The sequence below is a fragment of the Zonotrichia albicollis genome, chromosome 38, assembly GCF_047830755.1.
Source record: "Zonotrichia albicollis isolate bZonAlb1 chromosome 38, bZonAlb1.hap1, whole genome shotgun sequence".
Taxonomy (NCBI): Eukaryota; Metazoa; Chordata; class Aves; order Passeriformes; family Passerellidae; genus Zonotrichia; species Zonotrichia albicollis.
The window spans coordinates 38,531-61,320 of record NC_133856.1 but is presented as its reverse complement, the minus strand read 5'-3'; the positions used below and the strand labels follow the sequence as shown (position 1 = coordinate 61,320).

At 54.7% G+C, this 22,790-nt stretch overlaps 1 protein-coding gene across 1 annotated transcript in view; it reads left to right on the top strand.

The window, feature by feature from the left end:
* The window catches only part of SHANK1 (SH3 and multiple ankyrin repeat domains 1), a 77,920-nt gene extending 62,293 nt beyond the window's left edge, over positions 1-15,627 (top strand). Inside the window, 8 exon segments of the mRNA XM_074531641.1 lie at positions 429-512; positions 1,652-1,675; positions 3,907-3,963; positions 5,627-5,748; positions 7,769-7,868; positions 10,027-11,801; positions 11,804-12,438; positions 15,033-15,627. Of these exon segments, the coding sequence (XP_074387742.1) occupies positions 429-512; positions 1,652-1,675; positions 3,907-3,963; positions 5,627-5,748; positions 7,769-7,868; positions 10,027-11,801; positions 11,804-12,438; positions 15,033-15,627 (3,392 nt within the window).
* The last annotated feature ends 7,163 nt before the right edge of the window (positions 15,628-22,790 follow it).

Here is a 22,790-nt window from a genome sequence, read left to right as displayed (position 1 = left end):
TGGGGGCGGGGCCTCCATTAATTTGAATTGGGGGTGGAGTCTCATTGAATTTAAATTGGGGGTGGAGTTTCATTAATTGGGGGTGGGGTCTCCATTAATTTGAATTAGGGGCGGAGTCTCAGTTAATTGGGGCGGGCTCTCAGTGAATTAGGGGGCGGGGCCTCCATTATTTTGAATTGGGGCGGGGTCTCCTTTAATTTGTGGGTGGGATTTCAATGAATGTGAATAGTGGGCGTGGCCTGCCTGTGGATGGGTGGGTGGGCGTGGTCTCAGTGTGTGGGCGTGGCCTCTCATTGGGTGGGCGGGGTCTGTGTGTGGGCGTGGCCTCTGTAGGTGTGGATCTCTGTGGCGGTGGGCGGGGTCTGCATGCGGGTGGGCGTGGTCTCTCTGTGTGTGGGCGTGGCCTGTGCGTGACGCCCCGCCCCCAGCCGCGCCCCCCCAGCCACGCCGGCTCCCGGCCCCGCCCATCTCGCTGCGCTCCAAATCCATGACGTCAGAGCTGGAGGAGATGGGTGAGGGAATTTGGGGAGGGGGCTCTGGGGGGCTTGGGGGGAATTTTGGGGGGATTTTAGGGGGGAATTTGGGGGCGATTTGGGGAATTTTGGGGGGGATTTTAGGGGGTAGCTTGGGGGGGTTTTAGGGGAATTTTGGGGGAATTTTGTGGGATTTTAGGGGGGAGTTGGGGGGGATTTGGGAGGATTTTGGGGAGGGGTCTGGAGGATTTGGGGGGGATTTTGGGGGGGATTTTGGGGGCGATTTGGGAGGATTTTGGGGGGGATTTTGGGGGGATTTGGGAGGATTTTGGGGAGGGGTCTGCAGGGTTTGGGGGGTCCTGGGGGATTTTGGGGAGATTTGGGGGAATTTAGGGGGGAGTTTGGGGGGATTTTTTGGGGGGGATTTGGGAGGATTTGGGGGGGATTTTAGGGGGGAATTGGGGGGGGGGTTGAGGGGATTTGGGGGGATTTTTGGGGGGATTTTGGGGAGGGGTCTCTGGGGTGGGAGGAAAGAATTTTCTTGACCTTTGACCTTTGATCTTTGACCTTTGACCTCCGGCCCTGCAGTGGAGAAGGGTGAGTGGGGGGAGGGGCTCTGGACCCCCCCCGGGATTTTGGGAACCCCCAAAAAATCCCCAAAATCCCCAAATTCACCCCAAAATCCCCTCAAAACTCCCCAAACTCCCTAAAATTCCTCAAATTTTCCCAAAATTCCCAAAAATTTCCAATTTTCCCCAAATCCCCAAACCCTCCACGTTTTCCCCAAATATCCCCAAAACGTTCCAAAATTTTTCAATTTTCCCCCAAACCCACAAAATTCCTCAACCATTCCCCAAATTTCCCACTTTTTCCCAGATTTCCCTCAAAACTTCCCAAATTTTTCCCCCAAATTTCTCAATTTTCCCCCGAATTTCCCCCAAAAATTTCTCCCAACATCCTCGAAAATTTCCCCATTTTTTTTTTCCAAACCCCCTAAAATTTTTTCCCTAAAATTCCCCAATTTTCCCCCAAAGTTTTCCTCAAAAATCTCCCAATTTTTTCCCGATTTTTCCCCGATTTTTTCCCAATTTTTTCCCAATATTTCCCAATTTTTTTTTTTCCCAAATTTCCCCGTTTTCCCCCCAATTTCGCCCCTGACCCCTCTCGTGTCTCCCCAGTCTCCCCCTGGAAGAAGCGCAGTGGTGAGTGCCCCTTGCACACTCATTGCACACTCATTACACACCCCTTGCACACCCATGGAACCTTCCAGAGCCTCGCACACCCCTTGCACACTCATTGCACACCCATTGCACACCCCTTGCACACCCATGGAACCTTCCAGAGCCTTGCACACGCATTGCACACTCATTGCACACCTGTGCAAGGATTTGCACGGGCCTTGCACACTTGTTGCACACTCATCCGAATATTTGCACACCCCTTGCACACTCATGGAACCTTCCAGAGGCTTGCACACTCGTTGCACACCTATGCAAGGATTTTTACGGGCCTTGCACACTCCTTGCACACTCATCGATCCTTCTGGAGCCTTGCACGCTCATCCAAACCCTGGTGCAAGGATTTGCACGCTCATTGAAAAAACCCTTCGAAGGGCCTTGCACACTCATTGCACACCCGCCCGGACCCCCCGTGCAAGGCCTCGGAGGGGTTTGCACACTCATTGCACACCCCCTTGCACACTCATTGCACACCCATGGACTCCCCCCCCCCATACAAAACCCCTCAAAAATCGCCCCAAAATTCCCAAATTCGCCCAAAATGCCTCAAAATTCGCCTCAAATCCCACCTGAGACCCCCTCCCCCCAAATGCCCCAAAATTTGTCCCTAAATGCCCCCAAGCTCCCCCAGGACCCCCCAAAATTTCCCCCCAAATTTACCCCAAAATCCCCCTGAGACCCCCCCAAAAAATCCTCCCAAAAATCCCCCCAAATTTGACCCTAAATCCCCCCAAAATCCATCTGGGACCCCCCCAAAATCCTCCCCAAAATCCCCCTTAAACCCTCCCCAAATTGGACCCTGAATCCCCCAAAATCCCCACAGGACCCCCCAAATTTACCCCAAAAATCCCTCTGGGACCTCCTCAAGGATCTCCCCAAATCTGCCCCAAAATCTCCCCCAAAATCTGCCCCTAAATCCCTCCAGGACCCCCCAAAACCTCCCCAAATCCCTCTGGGACCCCCCCCCAAAATCTGACCCTAAATCCCCCCAAGCTCCCCCAGGACCCCCCAAACTTTCCCCTAAATTTGCCCCTAAATCCCCCTGGGACCCCCCAAAAATCCCCCCAAATCTGACCCCAAATCCCCCCAAAATCCATCTGGGATCCCCCAAAAATCCTCCCCAAAATCCCCCTTAAACCCTCCCCAAATTGGACCCTGAATCCCCCAAATCCCTCTGGGACCCCCCCCCCCAAATTCCCCCAGGACCCCCCAAATTTACCCCCAAAAATCCCTCTGGGACCTCCTCAAGGATCTCCCCAAATCTGCCCCAAAATCTCCCCCAAAATCCCTCCAGGACCCCCCAAAACCTCCCCAAATCCCTCTGGGACCCCTCCCCAAAATTTGTCCCTAAATGCCCCCCAAGCTCCCCCAGGACCCCCCAAAATTTCCCCCCAAATTTGCCCCTAAATCCCCCTGGCACCCCCCCCAAAAATCCCCCCACAATCCCTCTGGGATCCCCCAAAATCCCCCCAAATCTGACCCCAAACCCCCCAAAATCCCCCTGGGACCCCCCCAGAAATCCTCCCCAAAATCCCCCTTAAACCCTCCCCAAATTGGACCCTGAATCCCCCAAATCCCTCTGGGACCCCCCCCCCAAATCCCCCCAGGACCCCCCAAATTTACCCCCAAAAATCCCTCTGGGACCTCCTCAAGGATCTCCCCAAAATCTGACCCCAAATCCCCCAAAATCTCCCCCAAAATCCCTCCAGGACCCCCCAAAACCTCCCCAAATCCCTCTGGGACCCCTCCCCAAAATTTGTCCCTAAATGCCCCCCAAGCTCCCCCAGGACCCCCCAAAATTTCCCCCCAAATTTGCCCCAAAATCCCCCTGAGACCCCCCCAAAAATCCCCCCAAAATCCATCTGGGGTCCCCCAAAAATCCTCCCCAAAAATCCCCCTGGGACCCCCTCAAATCCCCCCAAAATCCATCTGGGACCCCCCAAAATCCTCCCCAAAATCCCCCTTAAACCCTCCCCAAATTGGACCCTGAATCCCCCAAATCCCCCCCAGGACCCCCCAAATTTACCCCAAAAATCCCTCTGGGATCTCCTCAAGGATCTCCCCAAAATCTGCCCCAAAATCCCCTCCAGGACCCCCCAAAACCCCCCCAAATCCCCTCAGGACCCTTCAAACCCCCCCAAATCCCGCTGGGACCCCTCGAGACCCCTCCCCAAATTCCCTCCTCCCCCCCCCAGATTTCGACCCCTCCTCAACCACGGAGAAGAAGAGGACGGTCTATCAGATGGCGCTCAGTGAGTGGGGAGGGGTCCCGGGGGGGTTTGGGGGAGATTTGAGGGGTCTTGGGGAGGTTTGGGGGGAATTTGAGGGGATTTTTGGGGGTCCTGGGGGTGTTTCAGGGGGATTTTGGGGGGTTTTGGTGGGGGTTGAGAGGGTCCCAGGGGGATTTTGGGGGGTCCCGGGGGGATTTTGGGGGGATTTGAGGGGTCTTGGGGAGGTTTGGGGGGAATTTGAGGGGATTTTGGGGGGAATTCGAGGATTTTTTGAGGGGTCTTGAGGATTTTTGGGGGGATTTTGGGGGGTCCCGGGGGGATTTTGGGGGGATTTGAGGGGTCTTGGGGAGGTTTGGGGGGAATTTGAGGAGGATTTTGGGGGGTCCCGGGGGAATTTTTGGGGTGTCTTGGAGGGGTCTCAGGGATTTGGGGGGGTCTTGGGGGGATTTAAAGTGGATTTGGGGGGGATTTGAGGAGATTTTGAGGGGTCTGGGGGATTTTTGGGGGGATTTTGGGGGGTCCTGGGGGTGTTTAAAGGGGATTTTGGGGGTTGAGAGGGTCCCGAGGGGATTTTTGGGGTAATTTTGGGGAATTTTTGGGGGGATTTGGGACTGAGACCCCTCCCCAAATTCCCTCTCCCCCCAGACAAACTGGACGAGATTTGGGGGGATTTTTGGGGTAATTTTGGGGCAGATTTTGGGGGGATTTTGGGACCGAGACCCCTCCCCAAATTCCCCTCTGCCCCCCAAACTGGACGAGATTTTGGGGGAATTTTTGGGGGAATTTTTGGGGAATTTGGGACCAAGACCCCTCCCCAAATTCCCCTTTCTCCCCCAGACAAACTGGACGAGATTTTGGGGGAATTTTTGGGGGAATTTTTGGGGGAATTTGGGAGCGAGACCCCTCCCCAAATTCCCCTTTCCCCCCAGACAAACTGGACGAGATTTGGGGGGATTTTTGGAGGACTTTGGGGCAGATTTTGGGGCAGTTTTTGGGGGATTTTTGGGGCAGTTTTTGGGGGATTTTTGGACCGAGACCCCTCCCCAAATTCCCCTCTCCCCCCAGACAAACTGGACGAGATTTGGGGGAATTTCAGGGCATTTTTGGGGTGTTTTTGGAGGATTTTGGGGCAGATTTTGGGGGTTTTTGGGCCCGAGACCCCTCCCCAAATTCCCCTCTCCCCCCAGACAAACTGGACAAGATTTGGGGGGATTTTTGGAGGACTTTGGGGCAGATTTTGGGGGATTTTTAGGGAATTTTTTGGGCAGTTTTTGGGGGTATTTGGGCCTGAGACCCCTCCCCAAATTCCCTTTTCCCCCCCAGACAAACTGGACAAGATTTGGGGGGATTTTTGGAGGATTTTGGGGCAGTTTTTGGGGGGATTTGGGACTGAGACCCCTCCCCAAATTCCCCTTTCCCCCCAGACAAAGTGGACGAGATTTGGGGGAATTTAAGGGGAATTGTTGGGCAGATTTTGGGGCAATTTTGGGTCAGTTTTTGGGGGGATTTGGGACCGAGACCCCTCCCCAAATTCCCCTCTCCCCCCAGACAAACTGGACGAGATTTTGGGGGAATTTTTGGGGGATTTTTGGGGAATTTTTGGGGCATTTTTGGGGGAATTTTTGGGGAATTTTTGGGGGTATTTGGGCCCGAGACCCCTCCCCAAATTCCCCTCTCCCCCCAGACAAACTGGACGAGATTCTGGCGGCCGCCCAGCAGAGCATCAGCGCGGGGGAGGGGCCGGGGGCGCCCCTGGGACCCCCCCTGGGCAAGGGGGGGCGCCCCAAAGGCTTCTTCGGCACCGAGGTGGGCGCGGGCAGAAATGGGGAAATTTGGGCAAAAACTGGGGGAAATTCTGGTGAAAATTGGGGGAAATTTGGGCAAAAATTGGGGGAAATTCTGGTGAAAATTGGGTGAAAATTGGGGGAAATTCAGGTGAAAATTGGGGGAAATTTGGGCAAAAACTGGGGGAAATTCTGGTGAAAATTCAGGGAAATTTGGGCAAAAATTGGGGGAAATTCAGGTGAAAATTGGGTGAAAATTCAGGGAAGTTTGGGCAAAAATTGGGGGAAATTTGGGCAAAAATTGGGGGAAATTCTGGTGAAAATTGGGGGAAAATTCAGGGAAATTTGGGCAAAAACGGGGAAATTCTGCTGAAAATTCAGGGAAATTGGGCAAAAATTGGGGGAAAGTTCTGGTGAAAATTCAGGGAAATTTGGGCAAAAACTGGGGGAAATTCTGGTGAAAATTCAGGGAAATTTGGGCAAAAATTGGGGGAAATTCTGGTGAAAATTGGGGGAAATTTGGGCAAAAACTGGGGGAAATTCAGGTGAAAATTGGGTGGAAATTCGGGGAAATTTGGGCAAAAACTGGGGGAAATTCTGGTGAAAATTGGGGGAAATTTGGGCAAAAATTGGGGGAAATTTGGGTGAAATTTGTGTGAAATTCAGGTGATATTTGGGTGAAACTCAGGCGATATTTGGGTGAAATTTGTTTGAAATTCAGGCGATATTTGGGTGAAATTCAGATGAAATTCAGGTGAAATTTGGGTGAAATTCAGGCGATATTTGGTTGAAATTTGTGTGAAATTCAGGCGATATTTGGGTGAAATTTGTTTGAAATTCAGGCGATATTTGGGTGGTATTTGGGTGAAATTCAGGCGGTTTTTGGGTAAAATCCAAGTGAACTTTGGGTGAAATTCAGGTGATATTTGGGTGAAATTTGTGTGAAATTCAGGTGATATTTGGGTGAAATTTGGGTGAAATTTGTGTGAAATTCAGGCGATATTTGGGTGAAATTTGGGTGAAATTCAGGTGATATTTGGGTAAAATTCAAGCGAACTTTGGGTGAAATTCTGGTGATATTTGGGTGAAATTTGGGTGAAATTCAGGTGATATTTGGGCAAAATTCAGGCGATATTTGGGTAACATTCAAGCGAACTTTGGGTGAAATTCTGGCAATATTTGGGTGAAATTTGAGTGAAATTCAGGCGATATTTGGCTGAAATTCCGGTGATATTTGGGTGAAATTCAAGTGAACTTTGTGTGAAATTCAGGTGAAATTCAGGCGATATTTGGGTAAAATTCAAATGAACTTTGGGTGAAATTCAGGCGATATTTGGGTAAAATCCAAGTGAACTTTGGGTGAAATTTCGGTGAAATTCAGGCGATATTTGGGTGAAATTCAGGTGAAATTTGTGTAAAATTCAAGCAAACTTTGGGTGAAATTTGGGTGAAATTCAGGTGATATTTGGGTAAAATCCAAGCGAACTTTGGGTGAAATTCAGATGAAATTCAGGTGACATCCAGGTGACATTCAGGAGATATTTGGGTAAAAATCAAGCGAAATTTGGGTGAAATTCAGGCGAGATTTGGGTGATATTTGGGTGAAATTCAAGCGAACTTTGGGTGAAATTCTGGCGATACTTGGGTGAAATTTGTGTGAAATTCAGGCGATATTTGGGTGAAATTCAGAAGAAAGTCAGGCGATATTTGGGTGAAATTCAGATGAAATTCAGGCCATATTTGGGTAAAATTCAAATTAACTTTGGGTGAAATTCAGGCGATATTTGGGTGAAATTTGTGTGAAATTCAGGCGATATTTGGGTGAAATTCAGGTGATATTTGGGTAAAATTCAAGCGAACTTTGTGTGAAATTCAGGTGATATTTGTGTAAAATTCAGGCCATATTTGGGTGAAATTCAGATGAAATTCAGGCGATATTTGGGTGAAATTTGTGTAAAATCCAGGCGATATTTGGGTGATATTTTGGTGAAATTCAGGCAATTTTTGGGTGAAATTTGTGTGAATTTTCCCTTTCCCCCCAGGGCCCGTTCGAGTCGCACCGGGTGGGCCCGGGGGGCTTCGAGCGCCCCTTCCTGCCCGCGGGCCCCCCCCACGGGCTGATGCTGCGCCAGAAATCCATCGGTGCGTCCACAATGCCAAATCTGGGGATTTTGGGTCATTTTGGGGTTTTTGGTTCTTTTTTGGTTTTGTGGTTTTTTTAAGTGTTTTTTTTTGTTGTTTTTCCTTTAATTTTTTCCCCCTTTTTGCTCCTTCCCCGCCAAACTCAATTCGCTGATTTTTTAGATTTGAGTTAATATTTAATGATGGCTCATTAAGAACTATTTGTAATAACAAACTTTTAAATTTTTTACATTTTAGTTTATTTTTAATAATAACCTTTTAAACACTCAATTTTTAATAATTTTTAATAGTCAGTTTTAATATTTTTTGGTTTTGTAGTTTTTTAAGTGGCTTTTTTTTGTTGTTTTTTCTTATAATTTTTCCCCCTTTTTGCTCCTTCCCCACCAAACTCAATTCGCTGATTTTTTAGATTTTAGTTAATATTTAATAATGGTTTATTATGAGCTATTTGTAATAACAATCTTTTAAATTTTTTGCACTTTATTTTTAATAATGGTTTATTATGAATGACCGTTAATAATTATCTTTTAAACACTCAATTTTTAATAATTTTTAATAGTCAATTTTAATATTTTTTGGTTTTGTGGTTTTTTAAGTGGCTTTTTTTTGTTGTTTTTTCTTTTAATTTTTCCCCCTTTTTGTTCCTTCCCCGCCAAACTCAATTCGCTGATTTTTTAGATTTTAGTTAATATTTAATAATGGTTTATTATGAGCTATTTGTAATAACCTTTTAAATTTTTTACATTTTAGTTTATTTTTAATAATGGTTTATTATGAATGACTTTTAATAATAACCTTTTAAACACTCAATTTTTAATAATTTTAAATAGGCAATTTTAATATTTAATACTTAATGATTACTTTTAATTTGTTTCAACGCTTAATTTTAATAATTCATTATAATTCCTTTTTAGCAATCAAATGTTAATAATTAATGACAAATAATAAGAAGCTTTTATTACTCGATTGTTAAATAATTAATTTTAATGATTAGTTTTCATCATTTCAATAATTCATTCTTATTCTTATTCTTATTCTTATTCTTATTCTTATTCTTATTCTTATTCTTATTCTTAATAACAACAATAATAATAATAATAATTATTAGTATTATTATTAGCTATCTTTAATAATTACTAGGTAATTAATTTTTTATTTATTTATAATTATTTTAACAATTAATTATTTATTAATTACTTAATGATTAATCAATTTATAATTAAGAAGTAATGAAGAAGTAATTAATTAATTAATAATTAATAAATCAATAAAAATAATGATTAATTACTTAAGAATTCATAAGAATTAAGTAACAATAAATAATAAATAATGGTCATTAATTCTTAATAATTACTTAATAATTAAGTAATAATTAATAAATAAGTAGTTAATAATTACTCAAGAATTACTGAAGAATTAATGAATAATTCTTCATAGTTATTGAATAATGATAATATAATGTTATTACTTCAAATATATTGGATAATTGAATAATTCGAATGTATTGAATTATGATGATGATGATAATTCAAATATATTGAATGATGATGATAATAATAATATATTATAATAATAGTTAATAATAGTTAATAATAATTTATTATAATAATAGTAATAGTAACAGTAATAGTAATAATAATAATAATAGTAATAAATTATCATAATAGTAGCAATAGTAATAATAATAGTAATCATAATAATAATAGTAATAATAATAATAGTAAAAATAGTAATAATAATAGCAATAGTAATACTACTAATAATATTAATAATAAAATTTATTATAATAGTAATAGTAATAGTAACAGTAACAGTAATAGTAATAGTAACAGTAATAGTAAAAATAATAATAATAATTAAAAATATAATGATAGTAGCAATAGTAAAAATAATAGTAATCATAATAATAATAGTAATCATAATAGTAATAATAGTAATAATAATAGTAATAGTAATACTAATAATATTAATAAAATTTATTATAATAGTAATGGTAATGGTAATGGTAATAGTAATAGTAATAGTAATAGTAATAGTAATAATAATAATATTAATAATAAAAAATTCATTATAATAATAATTCATAATTAACGACTAATGATTTATCAATCACAAATTAGTGGCTAACGAGTGTCTATCGCTGCCTTCCGTCCCGCAGGCGCCCCCGAGGAGGAGAAGCCGTTCCTGGCGCCGCCCCCGGGCCGCTTCAGCCGCAGCCTCTCGGTGCCCGGCTCGGACGAGATCCCCCCGCCCCCCACCACGTCCCCGCCCGAGCCGCCCTACACGGCCCCGCCCCCGCCCAGCCCCCGCCACGCCCCCGGCCCGCCCGCTGGGGGAGGGGCGCCCTGGCGCCTGTACAACCTGGGCGGGGGCGGGGCCAGGGGAGGCGGCGGGGTCGGGGTCGGGGTCGGGGTGGGGGTCGGGGGCGGCCCCCCCAAGCCGCTGAGGCGGAAGGGACCGCTGGTGAAGCAAACCAAAGTGGAGGGGGAGGGGCAGGGAGGGGGCGGGGCCGGGGGAGGGGCGCCCCTGGGTGGGGGTGTGGGTGTGGGTGGGGGAGGGGTGGACAAGAGCTCTATCGCGATACCCACGATCGTCGTCAAGGCCCCCTCGACCTCGAGCTCGGGCCGCTCCAGTCGCGGCAGCAGCGTGGAGGCCGAGGGAGGGGGCGGGACGGGGGGCGGGGCTTCGGGGGGAGGGGGCGGGGCCTCGGCCACCCCCGATGGCCCCTCAGGGGTGGGGGGGGGAGGGGTGGGGGGTCCGCAAGGTGGGGGTGGGGGAGGGGCGGCCCCGCCCCCCATGGCCACGCCCCCCTCGCCGGGATTGGATTTCACCTCGCAGTTCGGGGCGGCGCTGGTGGGGGCGGGGCGAAGGGAGTGGGGGGCGGGGCGTCGCTCCGCGCTCTTCCTCAGCACCGAGGAGGATGACGAGGGCGTGGGGGGCGGGGCTTCCGGAGGGGCTGGTGGCTTGGGCCCGCCCCCCGCCCAGCCGCGATTACGTCACTCCAAAAGCATCGACGAGGGGATGTTCGCGGCCACGGGGGGCGGGGCCATGGCGGGAGGGGCGGAGCCTTTCCCTGCCCCTACCCGCGGGTACCGAGGGGGCGGGGCCAGAGGGGCGGGTGGGGGGAGGGGCAGCGCTTTCAGCAGCGTGGGGGGAGGGGGCGGGGCAGGGGGAGGGGCGGCTCCTCCCCCTCTGCACCCGGGGGCGGGGCCAGTTCATCCCAGTATGGGCCCTGTCCATCCCAGTATGGGCCCGGTTCACCCCGGTTTGTCCCCAGTTCATCCCAGTTTGAGCCAGGTCCACCCCAGTATGGGTCCAGTCCACCCCAGTATGACCCCGGTGCACCCCAGTTTGTCCCCGGTGCACCCCAGTTTGAGCCCGGTCCATCCCAGTTTGTCCCCGGTCCATCCCAGTTTGAGCCCCGCGCGCTCCGCCCCTCCCCCCGCCGGCTCCTGCCGCGTCCTCCCCCCCCTCCCCCCGCCGCCCCCTCCCCATTTCCCGTGGGGGGGCTCCACGGGGGGCTCCCCCCGCCCATCCACGCCCCGCCCCCCGCCGCTGGCCCCGCCCCTTCCCCGCTCCACCACCACCACCCCAGTTTGGGGGGCGGGGCGGGGGGGATGGGCTCCTCCATCTCCATGGGAGGGGGCGGGGTCGGGGTTCGGTCCCTCCCCCTTTTGGGCGGGGTCTCCTCCTCGCTGCACCTCTCGGGCCCCCCCACTTTGCCCAAGACGCCCCCTCCCCAAAAAGTGCCCGGGAGCCCCTCCCGCCGCCTCGAGCCCCTTTGGGGCGGAGCCTCCGAGGGGCGCGTGCGCTTCTCCGACGGTGGGGGCGGGGTCTCGATGGGGGGAGGGGTCTCAGGGGGTGGGGGAGGGTCTCCCCTGCTCTCCCTGCCCCCCCCCGCCCCCTCGGTGGACGCGGACGAGGAGCTGCTGCTGGCCGAGCCCCTCCCCCCGCCCCTCGAGTTCGCCAACAGCTTCGAGACCCCTCCCCATGCGGGGGTCGCAGCCCCTCCCCCGCACCACCACCAGGACGGAGCCCCTCCCCCTCCCGCCCCTCCCCCGCCCTCCATTGGGGGCGGGGCGGACTCGGCCACCTCCAGCCTGACCTCGTACGACAGCGAGGTGGCCACGCTGACGCAAGGAGGGGGCGGGGCAGGGGGCGGGGCCACGCACGACCCCCGCCGGGGAGGAGGGGGAGGTGGGGGCGGGGTTTCAGGAGGGGGCGGGGTTATCTTGGGGGGCGGGGCTCCCGCCGAGGCGGGTACGGAAGCCGTGACGGACTCGGGCATCGAGGAGCCCGACAGCCGCAGCAGCAGCGACCACCCCCCCGAGCTGGGGGAGGGGCTGGACGGGGTGGGGGAGGGGCGGCGCGGGGGGAGGGGCAGGGTGGTGCTGAGGGGGGGCAGGGATTGGGGAGGGGGAGGGGCAGGGGAGGAGCCGGCGCTGCCCCTCCCCCCCCTGCCGGCGCTGGCGCTGCCCCTCCCCCCCCAGCAGGGCGGACACCGAGGGGGGATGGGCGCGCCCGGCTGGAGCCGCGCGGGACTGGAGGCGGGGTTCGCGGGGAGGATCAGGTGAGGGGCGGGGCTTCCACCCATCCATCCGTCCGTCACACCCGGGGGCGGGGCTTCCATCCATCCATCCATCACACCTGGGGGCGGGGCTTCCATCCATCCATCCATCACACCTGGGGGCGGGGCTTCCATCCATCCATCCATTCATCCATCCATCCATCACACCTGGGGGCGGGGCATCCATCATCCATCCATCCATCACACCTGGGCGGGTGGGGTTCGCGGGAAGGATCAGGTGAGGGGCGGGGCTTCCACCCATCCGTCACACCTGGGGGCGGGCATCCATCATCTATCCATCCATCCATCACAACTGGGGGCGGGGCTTCCATCTATCCATCACAACTGGGGGCGGGGCTTCCTTCCATCCATCACATCTCGGGGCGGGGCTTCCATCCATCCATCACACCTGGGGGCGGGGCTTCCATCCATCCATCACAACTGGTGGCGGGGCTTCCTTCCATCCATCCATCCATCACAACTGGGGGCGTGGCTTCCATCCATCATCCATCCATCACATCTGGGGGCGTGGCTTCCATTACACCAGGGGCCATGGCTTAGGGGGCAACTGGGGTGTCCATCACACCTGGGGGCGGGGCATCCATCCATCCATCCATCCATCACACCTGGGGGCGGGGCTTGGGGGCAACTGGGGTGTCCATCACACTTGGGGGGCGGGGTTTGTTGAACAACTGGGGTGTCCATCACACCATGGTGGGCGGGGTTCATGGGAAGGATCAGGTGGAGGGGCGGGGCCGAGCATCGGGGGCGGGGCTTGTGGGGGTTCTGGGGTGTCCATCACACCTGGGGGCGGGGCTTCATCCATCGCACCTGGGGGGCGGGGCTTGTGGAACAACTGGGGTGTCCATTGTACCTGGGGGCGGGGCTCCTGTCACACCTGGGGGCGGGGCTTCCATCACGCCTGTGACACACCTGTGGCGTTTACATCACCCAGCACACCTGGGCGCCCATTGCATGGATGGGGCGGTGACACCTGCGGCACACCCGTGACACACCTGGCACCTGCTGCATGGCCTTGGGGGGGCTATCACACCTGTGGCACACCTGTGACACACCTGTGACACACCTGGCACCTGCTGCATGGCCTTGGGGGGGCCATCACACCTGCGGCACACCTGTGACACACCCGGCACCCGATACACCTGCTGGAGTTGGTGCATGGATTGGGGGGGTGGCACCAGTGGCACACCTGTGGCACCTGCTGCATGGATTGGAGGGGGCATCACACCTTTGGCACACCCATTGCACCTGTGGCACACCTGTGGCACACCTGGCACCGTCTGCATGGATTGGAGTGGCCATCACACCTGTGACACACCTGTGGCACACCTGTGGCACCTGCTGCATGGATTGGAGTGGCCATCACACCTGTGACACACCTGTGGCACACCTGTGGCACCTGCTGCATGGATTGGAGTGGCCATCACACCTGTGACACACCTGTGGCACACCTGTGGCAGCTGCTGCATGGATTGGAGGGGGTGTCACACCTGTGGCACACCCATCACACCTGTGGCACACCTGTGGTACCTGTGACACACCTGTGGCACACCTGGCACCTGCTGCATGGATTGGAGGGGCCATCACACCTGTGGCACACCTGAGCACACCTGTGATACCTGTGGCACACCTGTGATGCCTGTGGCACACCTGTGGCACACCTGTGATACCTGTGGCACACCTGTGGTACACCTGTGATGCCTGTGGCACACCTGTGATACCTGTGGCACACCTGTGGTGGCTGTTGCATGGATTGCGGTTCACCATCACACCTGTGGCACACCTGGCACCTGCTGCATGGGCTCGGGAGCGTGTCATACCTGTTGCACACCTGTGGCACACCTGTGGCACACCTGTGGCGGCTGTTGCATGGGCTGGGGGTGGGCGTCACACCTGGCACACCTGTGTCTATCACACCTGTGCCACGCCTGTTCTCACCCGTATATCACCTGTTCTTGCCTCACCTGTTCTCACCTGTCCCACACCTCACACCTGTTCTTATATATTCACATCTCAACTGTCCTCACCTGTTCCACAGCTCTCACCTGTTCTCACCTGTTGCACACCTGTTCTCACCTGTTCTCACCTCACGTGTTCCACACCTCACCTGTTCTCACCTCTACCCCATCTCACCTGTTTCTCACCTGCTCTCACCTGTGTCTCACCTGTTCTCACCTCACCTGTTCTCACCTGTCCCACACCTCTCATCTGTTCTTATATGTTCACATCTCACTTGTCCTCACCTGTTCTCACCTCACCTGTTCTCACCTCTATCCTATCTCACCTGTTTCTCACCTGTCCCTCACCTGTTATGTGTTCGCTCCTCACCTGTTCTCACCTCACCTGTATCTTACCTGTATCTCACCTGTCCCTCACCTGTTATGCGTTCACATCTCACCTGTATCTCACCTGTTCTCACCTGTATCTCACCTGTTTCACATCTCACCTGTTCTCACCTGCCCCCCCCCTCCCATTTTGTGGGCCGTGTTTGGGTTGATGGGCGGGGCGTGGGCGTGGCCATGTCCCCGCCCCTCCCCCCTAACCCCTCCCCCTTTCCCCTTCCTCCCCCCCCGCAGGCTCACGGACTCCGCCCCTCCCCCCTCCTCCTCCACCACGCCCACCAAGCCCCTCCCCCCGAGCTCCGCCCTCTTCCCCCATTGGCCGCCCCCTCCCCCCAAACCCTCGGTGGGCGTGGCCGTGGGCGGAGACCTGGACGTGCGCCCGCCCCTCCGGCGCGCGCCCAGCCCCGCCCCTCCGCCCTCGGAGCGCCGCGGAAGCCCCGCCCCCCGCCCCGCCTCCCTGCCCACCTTACCTGCGGCTCACCTGTACGGCGGAGGAGGAGGAGCCGGAGGAGGAAGCTCCGCCTCTTCTTACCTGGAGCTGCGCTCGCTGTCCCCGCCCCGCGCCGCCACCGCCGCGTCAATCACGGGCGGCCCCGCCCCCGCCAAGCCTTTTGGGGCGAAACCTTTGGCTTTTTGGAGCAAGTTCGACGTGGCGGACTGGCTGGAGTCACTGAACCTGGGCGAGCACCGGGCGCGCTTCCTGCACAACGAGATCGACGGCACGCACCTGCCCGCGCTCACCAAGGAGGATTACATCGACCTGGGCGTCACCCGCGTCGGGCACCGCATGAACATCGACCGCGCCCTGCGCCTCTTCCTCGAGAGGTGATGGCCGCGCACCTGGGCACCTGCGCGCGGGGAAACGGGGGGGAGGGGCTTGGGTGGCAGTGGGAGGGGCTCCGGTGCCTGCGGGAGGGAGCGGGGTGGGAGGAGGAAGCGGGCAGGTAATGGGGTGAGAGCCTCAGGGAGCCAGGAGACATGGCCAGGTGTGAGGGGGGGACCCCCAGGTGTGAGGGAGGAAACTTCAGGTACCGAGGAGAAACACCCAGGTGCCGAGGAGACATCGCCAGGTGTGAGGGGGGAACTTCAGGTACTGAAAAGGGATCCTCAGGTGTCAATGAGAGACTCCCAGGTGTGAGGGAAGGACCTTCACGTACCAAGGAGGGGCCTCCAGGTGTGACAGAGAGACTTTCAGGTGTGGGAGAGGGACCCTCAGGTGTGAGGGAGGGACCTCCAGTTGTCGAGGAGATACTTCCAGGTGTGAGGGGAACACTCCCAGGTGTGAAGGAGGTATCTTCAGGTACAAGGGAGGGACCCTCAGGTACCGAGGAGAGATTCCCAGGTGTGAGGGAGGGACCCTCAGGTGTGAGGGAGAGACCCTCAGGTACCAAAAAGGGACCCTCAGGTGTCAATGAGAAACTTCCAGGTGTGAGGGAGGGACCCTCAGGTACCAAGGAAGGATGCCCAGGTGCGAGGGAGGGATCTTCACGTACCGAAAAGGGACCCTCAGGTGTCAATGAGAGACTCCCAGGTGTGAGGGAGAGACCCCCAGGTAGCAGGGAGAGATCCTCAGGTAATGAGGAGACATGCCCAAGTGTGACAGAGGGACCCTCAGGTGTGAGGGTGGGACCCTCAGGTGTGAGAGACACCTTCAGGTACCAAAAAGGGACCCTCAGGTGTGAAGGAGGGACCCTCAGGTGTCAATGAGAAACTCCCAGGTGTGAGGGAGGGACCCCCAGGTGTCCAGGAGACACTCCCAGGTGGGATGGAGGGACCTTCAGGTGTGAGGGAGGGACCCTCAGGTACCAAGGAGGGGCCTCCAGGTGTCGAGGGGAGACTCCCAGGTGTGAGGGGGGACACTCCCAGGTGTAAAAGAGGTATCTTCAGGTACAAGGGAGGGATCCTCAGGTACCGAGGAGAGATTCTCGGGTGTGACGGAGGGACCCTCAGGTACCAAAAAGGGACCCTCAGGTGTGAAGGAGGGACCCTCAGGTGTCAATGAGAAACTCCCAGGTGTGAGGGGGGCACCTTCAGGTGCCCAGGAGACACTCCCAGGTGGGATGGAAGGACCTTCAGGTGCAAGGGAGGGACCCTCAGGTACCGAGGAGAGACCCCCAGGTGTGAGAGAGGGACCCTCAGGTGTGAGGGTGGGACCTTCAGGTACCGAAAAGGGACCCTCAGGTGTCAATGAGAGACTCCCAGGTGTGAGGGAGGGACCCTCAGGTACCAAAGAGGGACCCCCAGGTGTGAGGGAAAGAGGAGGAGAGGGGGGATGTGAGTGTGCAACGGGGTCCAGGTGTGCAATGGGATCCAGGTGTGCAATGGGATCTCAGCATGCAACAGGATCCAGGTGTGTAACGGGATCCGTGTGTGCCAAGGGATCCGAGTGTGCCACGGGATCTGGACTTGAGACTGTGAAAGGATCCGAGTGTGCAACGGGACCCAGGTGTGCGACGGGATCCGAGTGTGCAAGGGGATCTCGGTGTGCAACAGGATCCAGGTGTAAAATGGGGTCCAGGTGTGCAATTGGATCCGGGTGTGCAATTGGATCCGGGTGTAAAATGGGGCCCAAGTGTGCCATGGGGTCCAAGTGTGCAACGGGATCTGGACTTAAGACTGTGAAAGGATCCGAGTGTGCAACGGGACCCAGGTGTGCCATGGGATCTGAGCATGCAGTTGGATCCAGGTGTGCAATGGGATCCGAGTGTGCAACGGGATCCAGGTGTAAAATGGGATCCAGACATGGGAATGTGATGGGGTCTGAGTGTGCAACGGGATCCGAGTGTGCAACAGGATCCAAGTGTGCAAAAAGATCCAGGTGTGTAACAGGATCTCGGTGTTCAAAGGGATCCAAGTGTGCCACGGGATCTGAGTGTGCAATGGGATCTGGACATGGGAATGTGATGGGATCCAAGCGTGCAATGGGATCTGGACAAGGGAATGTAACAAGATCTGAGTGTGCAATGGGATCTGAGTGTGTAATGGGATCCAAATGTGTAACAAGATCCCGGTGTGCAATGGGATCCGAGTGTGCAACAGGATCTGGACTTAAGACTGTGAAAGGATCTGAGTGTGCAACGGGATCTGGACATGGGAATGTAACAGGATCTGAGTGTGCAATGGGATCCAAGTGTGCAACAGGATCTCGGTGTGCAAAGGGATCCGAGTGTGCAATGGGACCTGGATATGGGAATGTAACGGGATCCAGGTGTGCAACAGGATCCGAGTGTGCAACAGGATCTGGACTTAAGACTGTGAAAGGATCCAGGTGTGCAACGGGATCTGAGTGTGCAACGGGATCCCACTGTGCAACAGGATCTGAGTGTGTAAAAGGATCCGGACATGGGAATGTGATGGGATCTGAGTGTGCAACAGGATCCAAGTGTGCAACAGGACCCGAGTGCATCCTGGGACCCGATTGTGCAAGGGAACCTGGGCATGCAAGGGGGTTTGGGCGTGCAAGGGGGCGCGCGGGGGTGCGGCGGGTGTGCGCTGAGTGTGCAACGGGACGTGGACAGCGGGCGCCGGGACGTGGACGTGGGCATCCGGTGGGACGTGAGCGTGCAACGGGAGCTGAGTGTGCAACAGGAGATGGACCTGGGCGCCCGGCGGGATCTGAGCGTGCAACAGCAGCAGCGCAAGCTGAGTGTGCAACAGCTGGAGGCGCAGCGGCGGCTGAGCGTGCAACAGGAGCTGGGTGTGCAACGGGAGGTGGAGATCCAGAGGAAGCTGAGCGTGCAACAGGAGCTGGGCGTGCAACGGCAGCTGGAGCTGGGCGTGCAATGGGAGCCGGGCGTGCACCGGGAGCTGGGCGTGCAACGGGACGTGGAGATGGGCGTGCAACCGGAGCTGGGCGTGCAAGGAGTGCCCGGCACGCTGTGGGACGTGGAGATGGGTGTGCAACCGGAGATGGGCGTGCAAGGACACGTGGGCGTGCAACAGGAGCTGCCGGACGTGGACATGGGCGTGCAATGGGAGCCGGGCGTGCAAGGGGAGCTCCTGGGCGTGCAACAGGCGGCGGAGGCGGGGCGTGCAACAGGACATGATTGTGCAAGAGGCGATGATTGTGCAAGAGGCAGTGATTGTGCAACAAGACGCGAACGTGGCGCCGGACCCGGGCGTGCAAGAGGCAACGAGTGTGCAACGGGAGGCACCGCCGGGCGTGCAAGAGCCCCTGGGCGTGCAAGGGGACGTGGGAGTGTGACCGGGCGTGCAAAGGGGGGGGTGGGATCCCCCTCAAGGCCGGGCACGCGCGTGTGCAAGGCTTGCACGCGCATGTGGGGGTGACGGCGGCCCCAAGCACGCGCGTGTGCAAGGATCACACACTCACTGTTACGTGTCCCTTGCACACTCCCATGTGTGTCACGCACTCGCAATGTGCTCTTGCACACTCACTTGCACTCTGCACACTCGCAGCCGCTCTGACACACCTTGCACACTCACAGCTCACAATCAGCCGCCCCTTGAACACTCGCTGCTTTCTCGTTGCACACTCACACCTCCTTGCACCCCCTCCTTGCACACTCACTGACACCCACACACACCCTTTGCACACTCACAGCCCGTCTCACACACAGCCCTTGCACACTCATGACCCCCACGCTTAAACCATCCCTTGCACACCCACCCAGCCTCCTTGCACACTTGTTTGCCATTCTTCCACCCCCTCTTACACACTTGTGTGCAACACACTCGCCCCATCCCTGGCACACTCACTCTTCCTTGCACACACACTCACAACCTTGCACACTCGTGTGCCACGCACTCACCCCATCCTGTGCACACTCACCCATGCCCCTTGCACACTCACTCACGCCCCTTTGCACACTCGTGTGTGACACTCTCGCCATCACTTGCACTCCCACCGACTCCCCCACACACACTCACCCCTCCCCCCTTGCACACGCGCGTGCCCCTCCCCTTGCACACTCACCCCTCCCCCTCTTTGCACACGCGCTCTGAGCCACTCCCCCTTTACACACGAGCGTGCCCCTCCCCCTCCCCCCCTTTGCACACGCGCGTGCCACCCCGCCCCTCCCCCCGCCCGTGCCCCGCATGCTCACGGGCCCCGCCCCCCCAAGCCCCGCCCCTCCCCCCCATCTCTAAGGGCTCTCTCAGGGTCGTGGCCCCTCCCCCACCCCCCAAAGCCCCGCCCCCTTTAAAGAGGCAACGACCCCCACTCGAATGTCTTCCAGCGCCCCTCCCCCACCCCAGACCCCGCCCCCTCCCCCAAATAAACCCCGCCCCCAGGGTGGGGGAGGGGCGCACCCCCCCCCTCCTCAAACCCCTCTCCCCTCCCCCCAAAAAATTCACTGTGACCCAAAGCGGGGGGGGCGGGGGGAGGGGCGAGCTCACGGCCCCTCCCCCCACCCGCCAAAGCCCCTCCCCCACCCGTCCAACAAGCCCCGCCCCCTCCCTTTTTTCCCCGCCAATTATAGAGAAAATCAAACCCCGCCCCCATCCCCTCAAAGCCCCTCCCCTTTCAAAGCCCCTCCCCCTTTTCAAAGCCCCTCCCCCACCCCCAAAGCGCTGCCGAGCTGCCCCTCCCCCCCACACCCCGCGCCCCTCCCCCACCCCACGCAGCGGCTCGGGTGTAATTACGGGATAATTAATTAATAATTCAGTAATTAATTAATAACGAATTCATTAATGAACGGACGGACGCGTTCTGGAAGTTTCTTTGCCTGGGTGTGCAAGCGGTGGGGGAGGGGCGGGGCGTGCAAAAGAGGCGGGGCCAAGTGTGCAAAATAGGGTGGGCGTGGCCAGGTGGGTGTGCAATGGGAGGGGGTTTTTGCACACGGCCCCCACATGGGTTCACACCTGTGTGCAAGGGCGGGACTTGACCACGCCCCTTTCTTGGCCACACCCATTTCTTGACCACGCCCCCTTTCAACAGCGCCCCCTGGCGGCCCGGCGGTGATTGGGTGTGGCCACGCCCCCTCCTCTTGGGGCCACGCCCCCTTTTTGCCATGCCCGTTCTCTGGGCCACGCCTTCCCCTGAAGGCCACGCCCCCTCGTTTGGGCCACGCCCACAAAACCTCCTATAGGGATCACCCCATAGACCCTCCAGATCCCCCAAATCCGTCCCTAAATCCCCCCAAATGCCCGCCAAAATCCCAAAGACCCCCAATTATCCCCCCAAAATCACCCCAAAACCCCCCAAAAATCCCCCATAAACCCCCCAATAAACCCCCCAAAATTTCCCCATCAATACCCCCGATAATTCCCCCTTAGACCCCCAATAATTCCCCCTTAGACCCCCCCATATCCCCCCAATAATCCCCCAATAATTCCATCATAGAGCCCCCCCATATCCCCCCATAAGGACCCCCACAGTCCCCCCAATAATCCCCCATAGACCCCCCAATAATCCCCCAATAATTTCCCCAATAATCTCCCAATAATCTTCCATAAATCTTCCATAGCCCCCCAAAAATCCCCCCAAAATTCCCCCAAATATCCCCCCAAAGACCCCCCAGTAATCCCCTAATAATTTCCTCATATCTCCCTAATAATCCCTCATAGAGCCCCCCATAGTCCCCCCAAAAATCCCCCATAGCCCCCCAATAATCCCCCCAAAATCCCCCAAAAATCCCCCATAGCTCCCTAATAATTCCCCCTTAGGCCCCCCCAAAGACCCCCCAATAATCCCCTAATAATTTCCTCATATTGCCCCATAATTCCCCCATAGACCCCCAATATCCCCCCATAAGAACCCCCAATAATCCCCCATAGATCCCCCATAGAACCCCCAGAGTCTCCCCCAACCCCCCCCATAATCTCCCCAATAATTTCCCCATAGACCCCCATAAGGACCCCCATAATTCCCCCCAATAATCCTCCATAGATCCCCCAATAGAGCCCCCATAGTCCCCCCCCATAATCCCCCATAGATCCCCAAATAATTTTCCCATAGACCCCCAAATAATTTTCCCATAGACCCCCAATAATCCCCCATAGACCCCCATATAGACCCCCCAATAATTCCCCCACAGCCACCCCCATATCCCCCCATAATGACACTCAGAGCCCCCCAATAATCCCCTAATAATTTCCTCATATTGCCCTGTAGTTCCCCCATAGACCCCCCAAAAATCCCCCATAGCTCCTCCAATAATCCCCCAATAGATCCCCCAATAGCCCCCAATAATCCCCCACAGACCCCACAATAATCCCCCAATAATTTCCCCATAGATCCCCCCATAAGGACCCCCACAGCCCCCCAATAATTCCCTATAGAGTCTCCCATAGTCTCCCAAATTATTCCTCCATAGATCCCCCATAGATCCCCCAATAATCCCCCAAATAATCCCCCCATAATCCCCCATAGCCCCCCAATAATCCCCCAAAGTCCCCCCATAAAGCCCCCATAAATCCCCTCAAATCCCCCCAATATTCCCCCAAAAATCCCCCCAATATCTCTCCATAGCCCCTCAATAATCCCCCCATAAACCCCCCAATATTCTCCCAAAAATCTCCCCAATAAATCCCCCCCAAAATCCCCCATAGCCCCCCAAAATCCCCCAATAATTCCCCCAAAATGGCCCCAAAATCCGCCCATAAACTCCCAAAAATCCCTCAGTAACCCCCCATAGGACCCCAATAGATCCCCCAATAATCCCCCTAGACCCTCCCATATCCCCCAATAAACCCCCCATAGCCCCCCAATAATCCCCCCAAATCTCCCCATAGTTCCCCATAAACCCCCCCATTAATCCCCCCAAAAATCCCCCCAAAATCCCCCATAGCCCCTCAATAATCCCGCCATAAACCACCCCAATAATCCCCCCAATAATCCCCCCAATAAATCCCCCCCAAAACCCCTCCCAAATCCCCCCATAAATCCCCTATAGCCCCCCAATAATCCCCTCAAACTCTCCCCAATAATCGCCCCCAAAACCCCACAAACTCTCCCCAATAATCCCCCTATAAACCCCCCAATAATGCCCCACAGCCCCCCAAAATCCCCCCAATAGTCCCCCCAAAATCCCC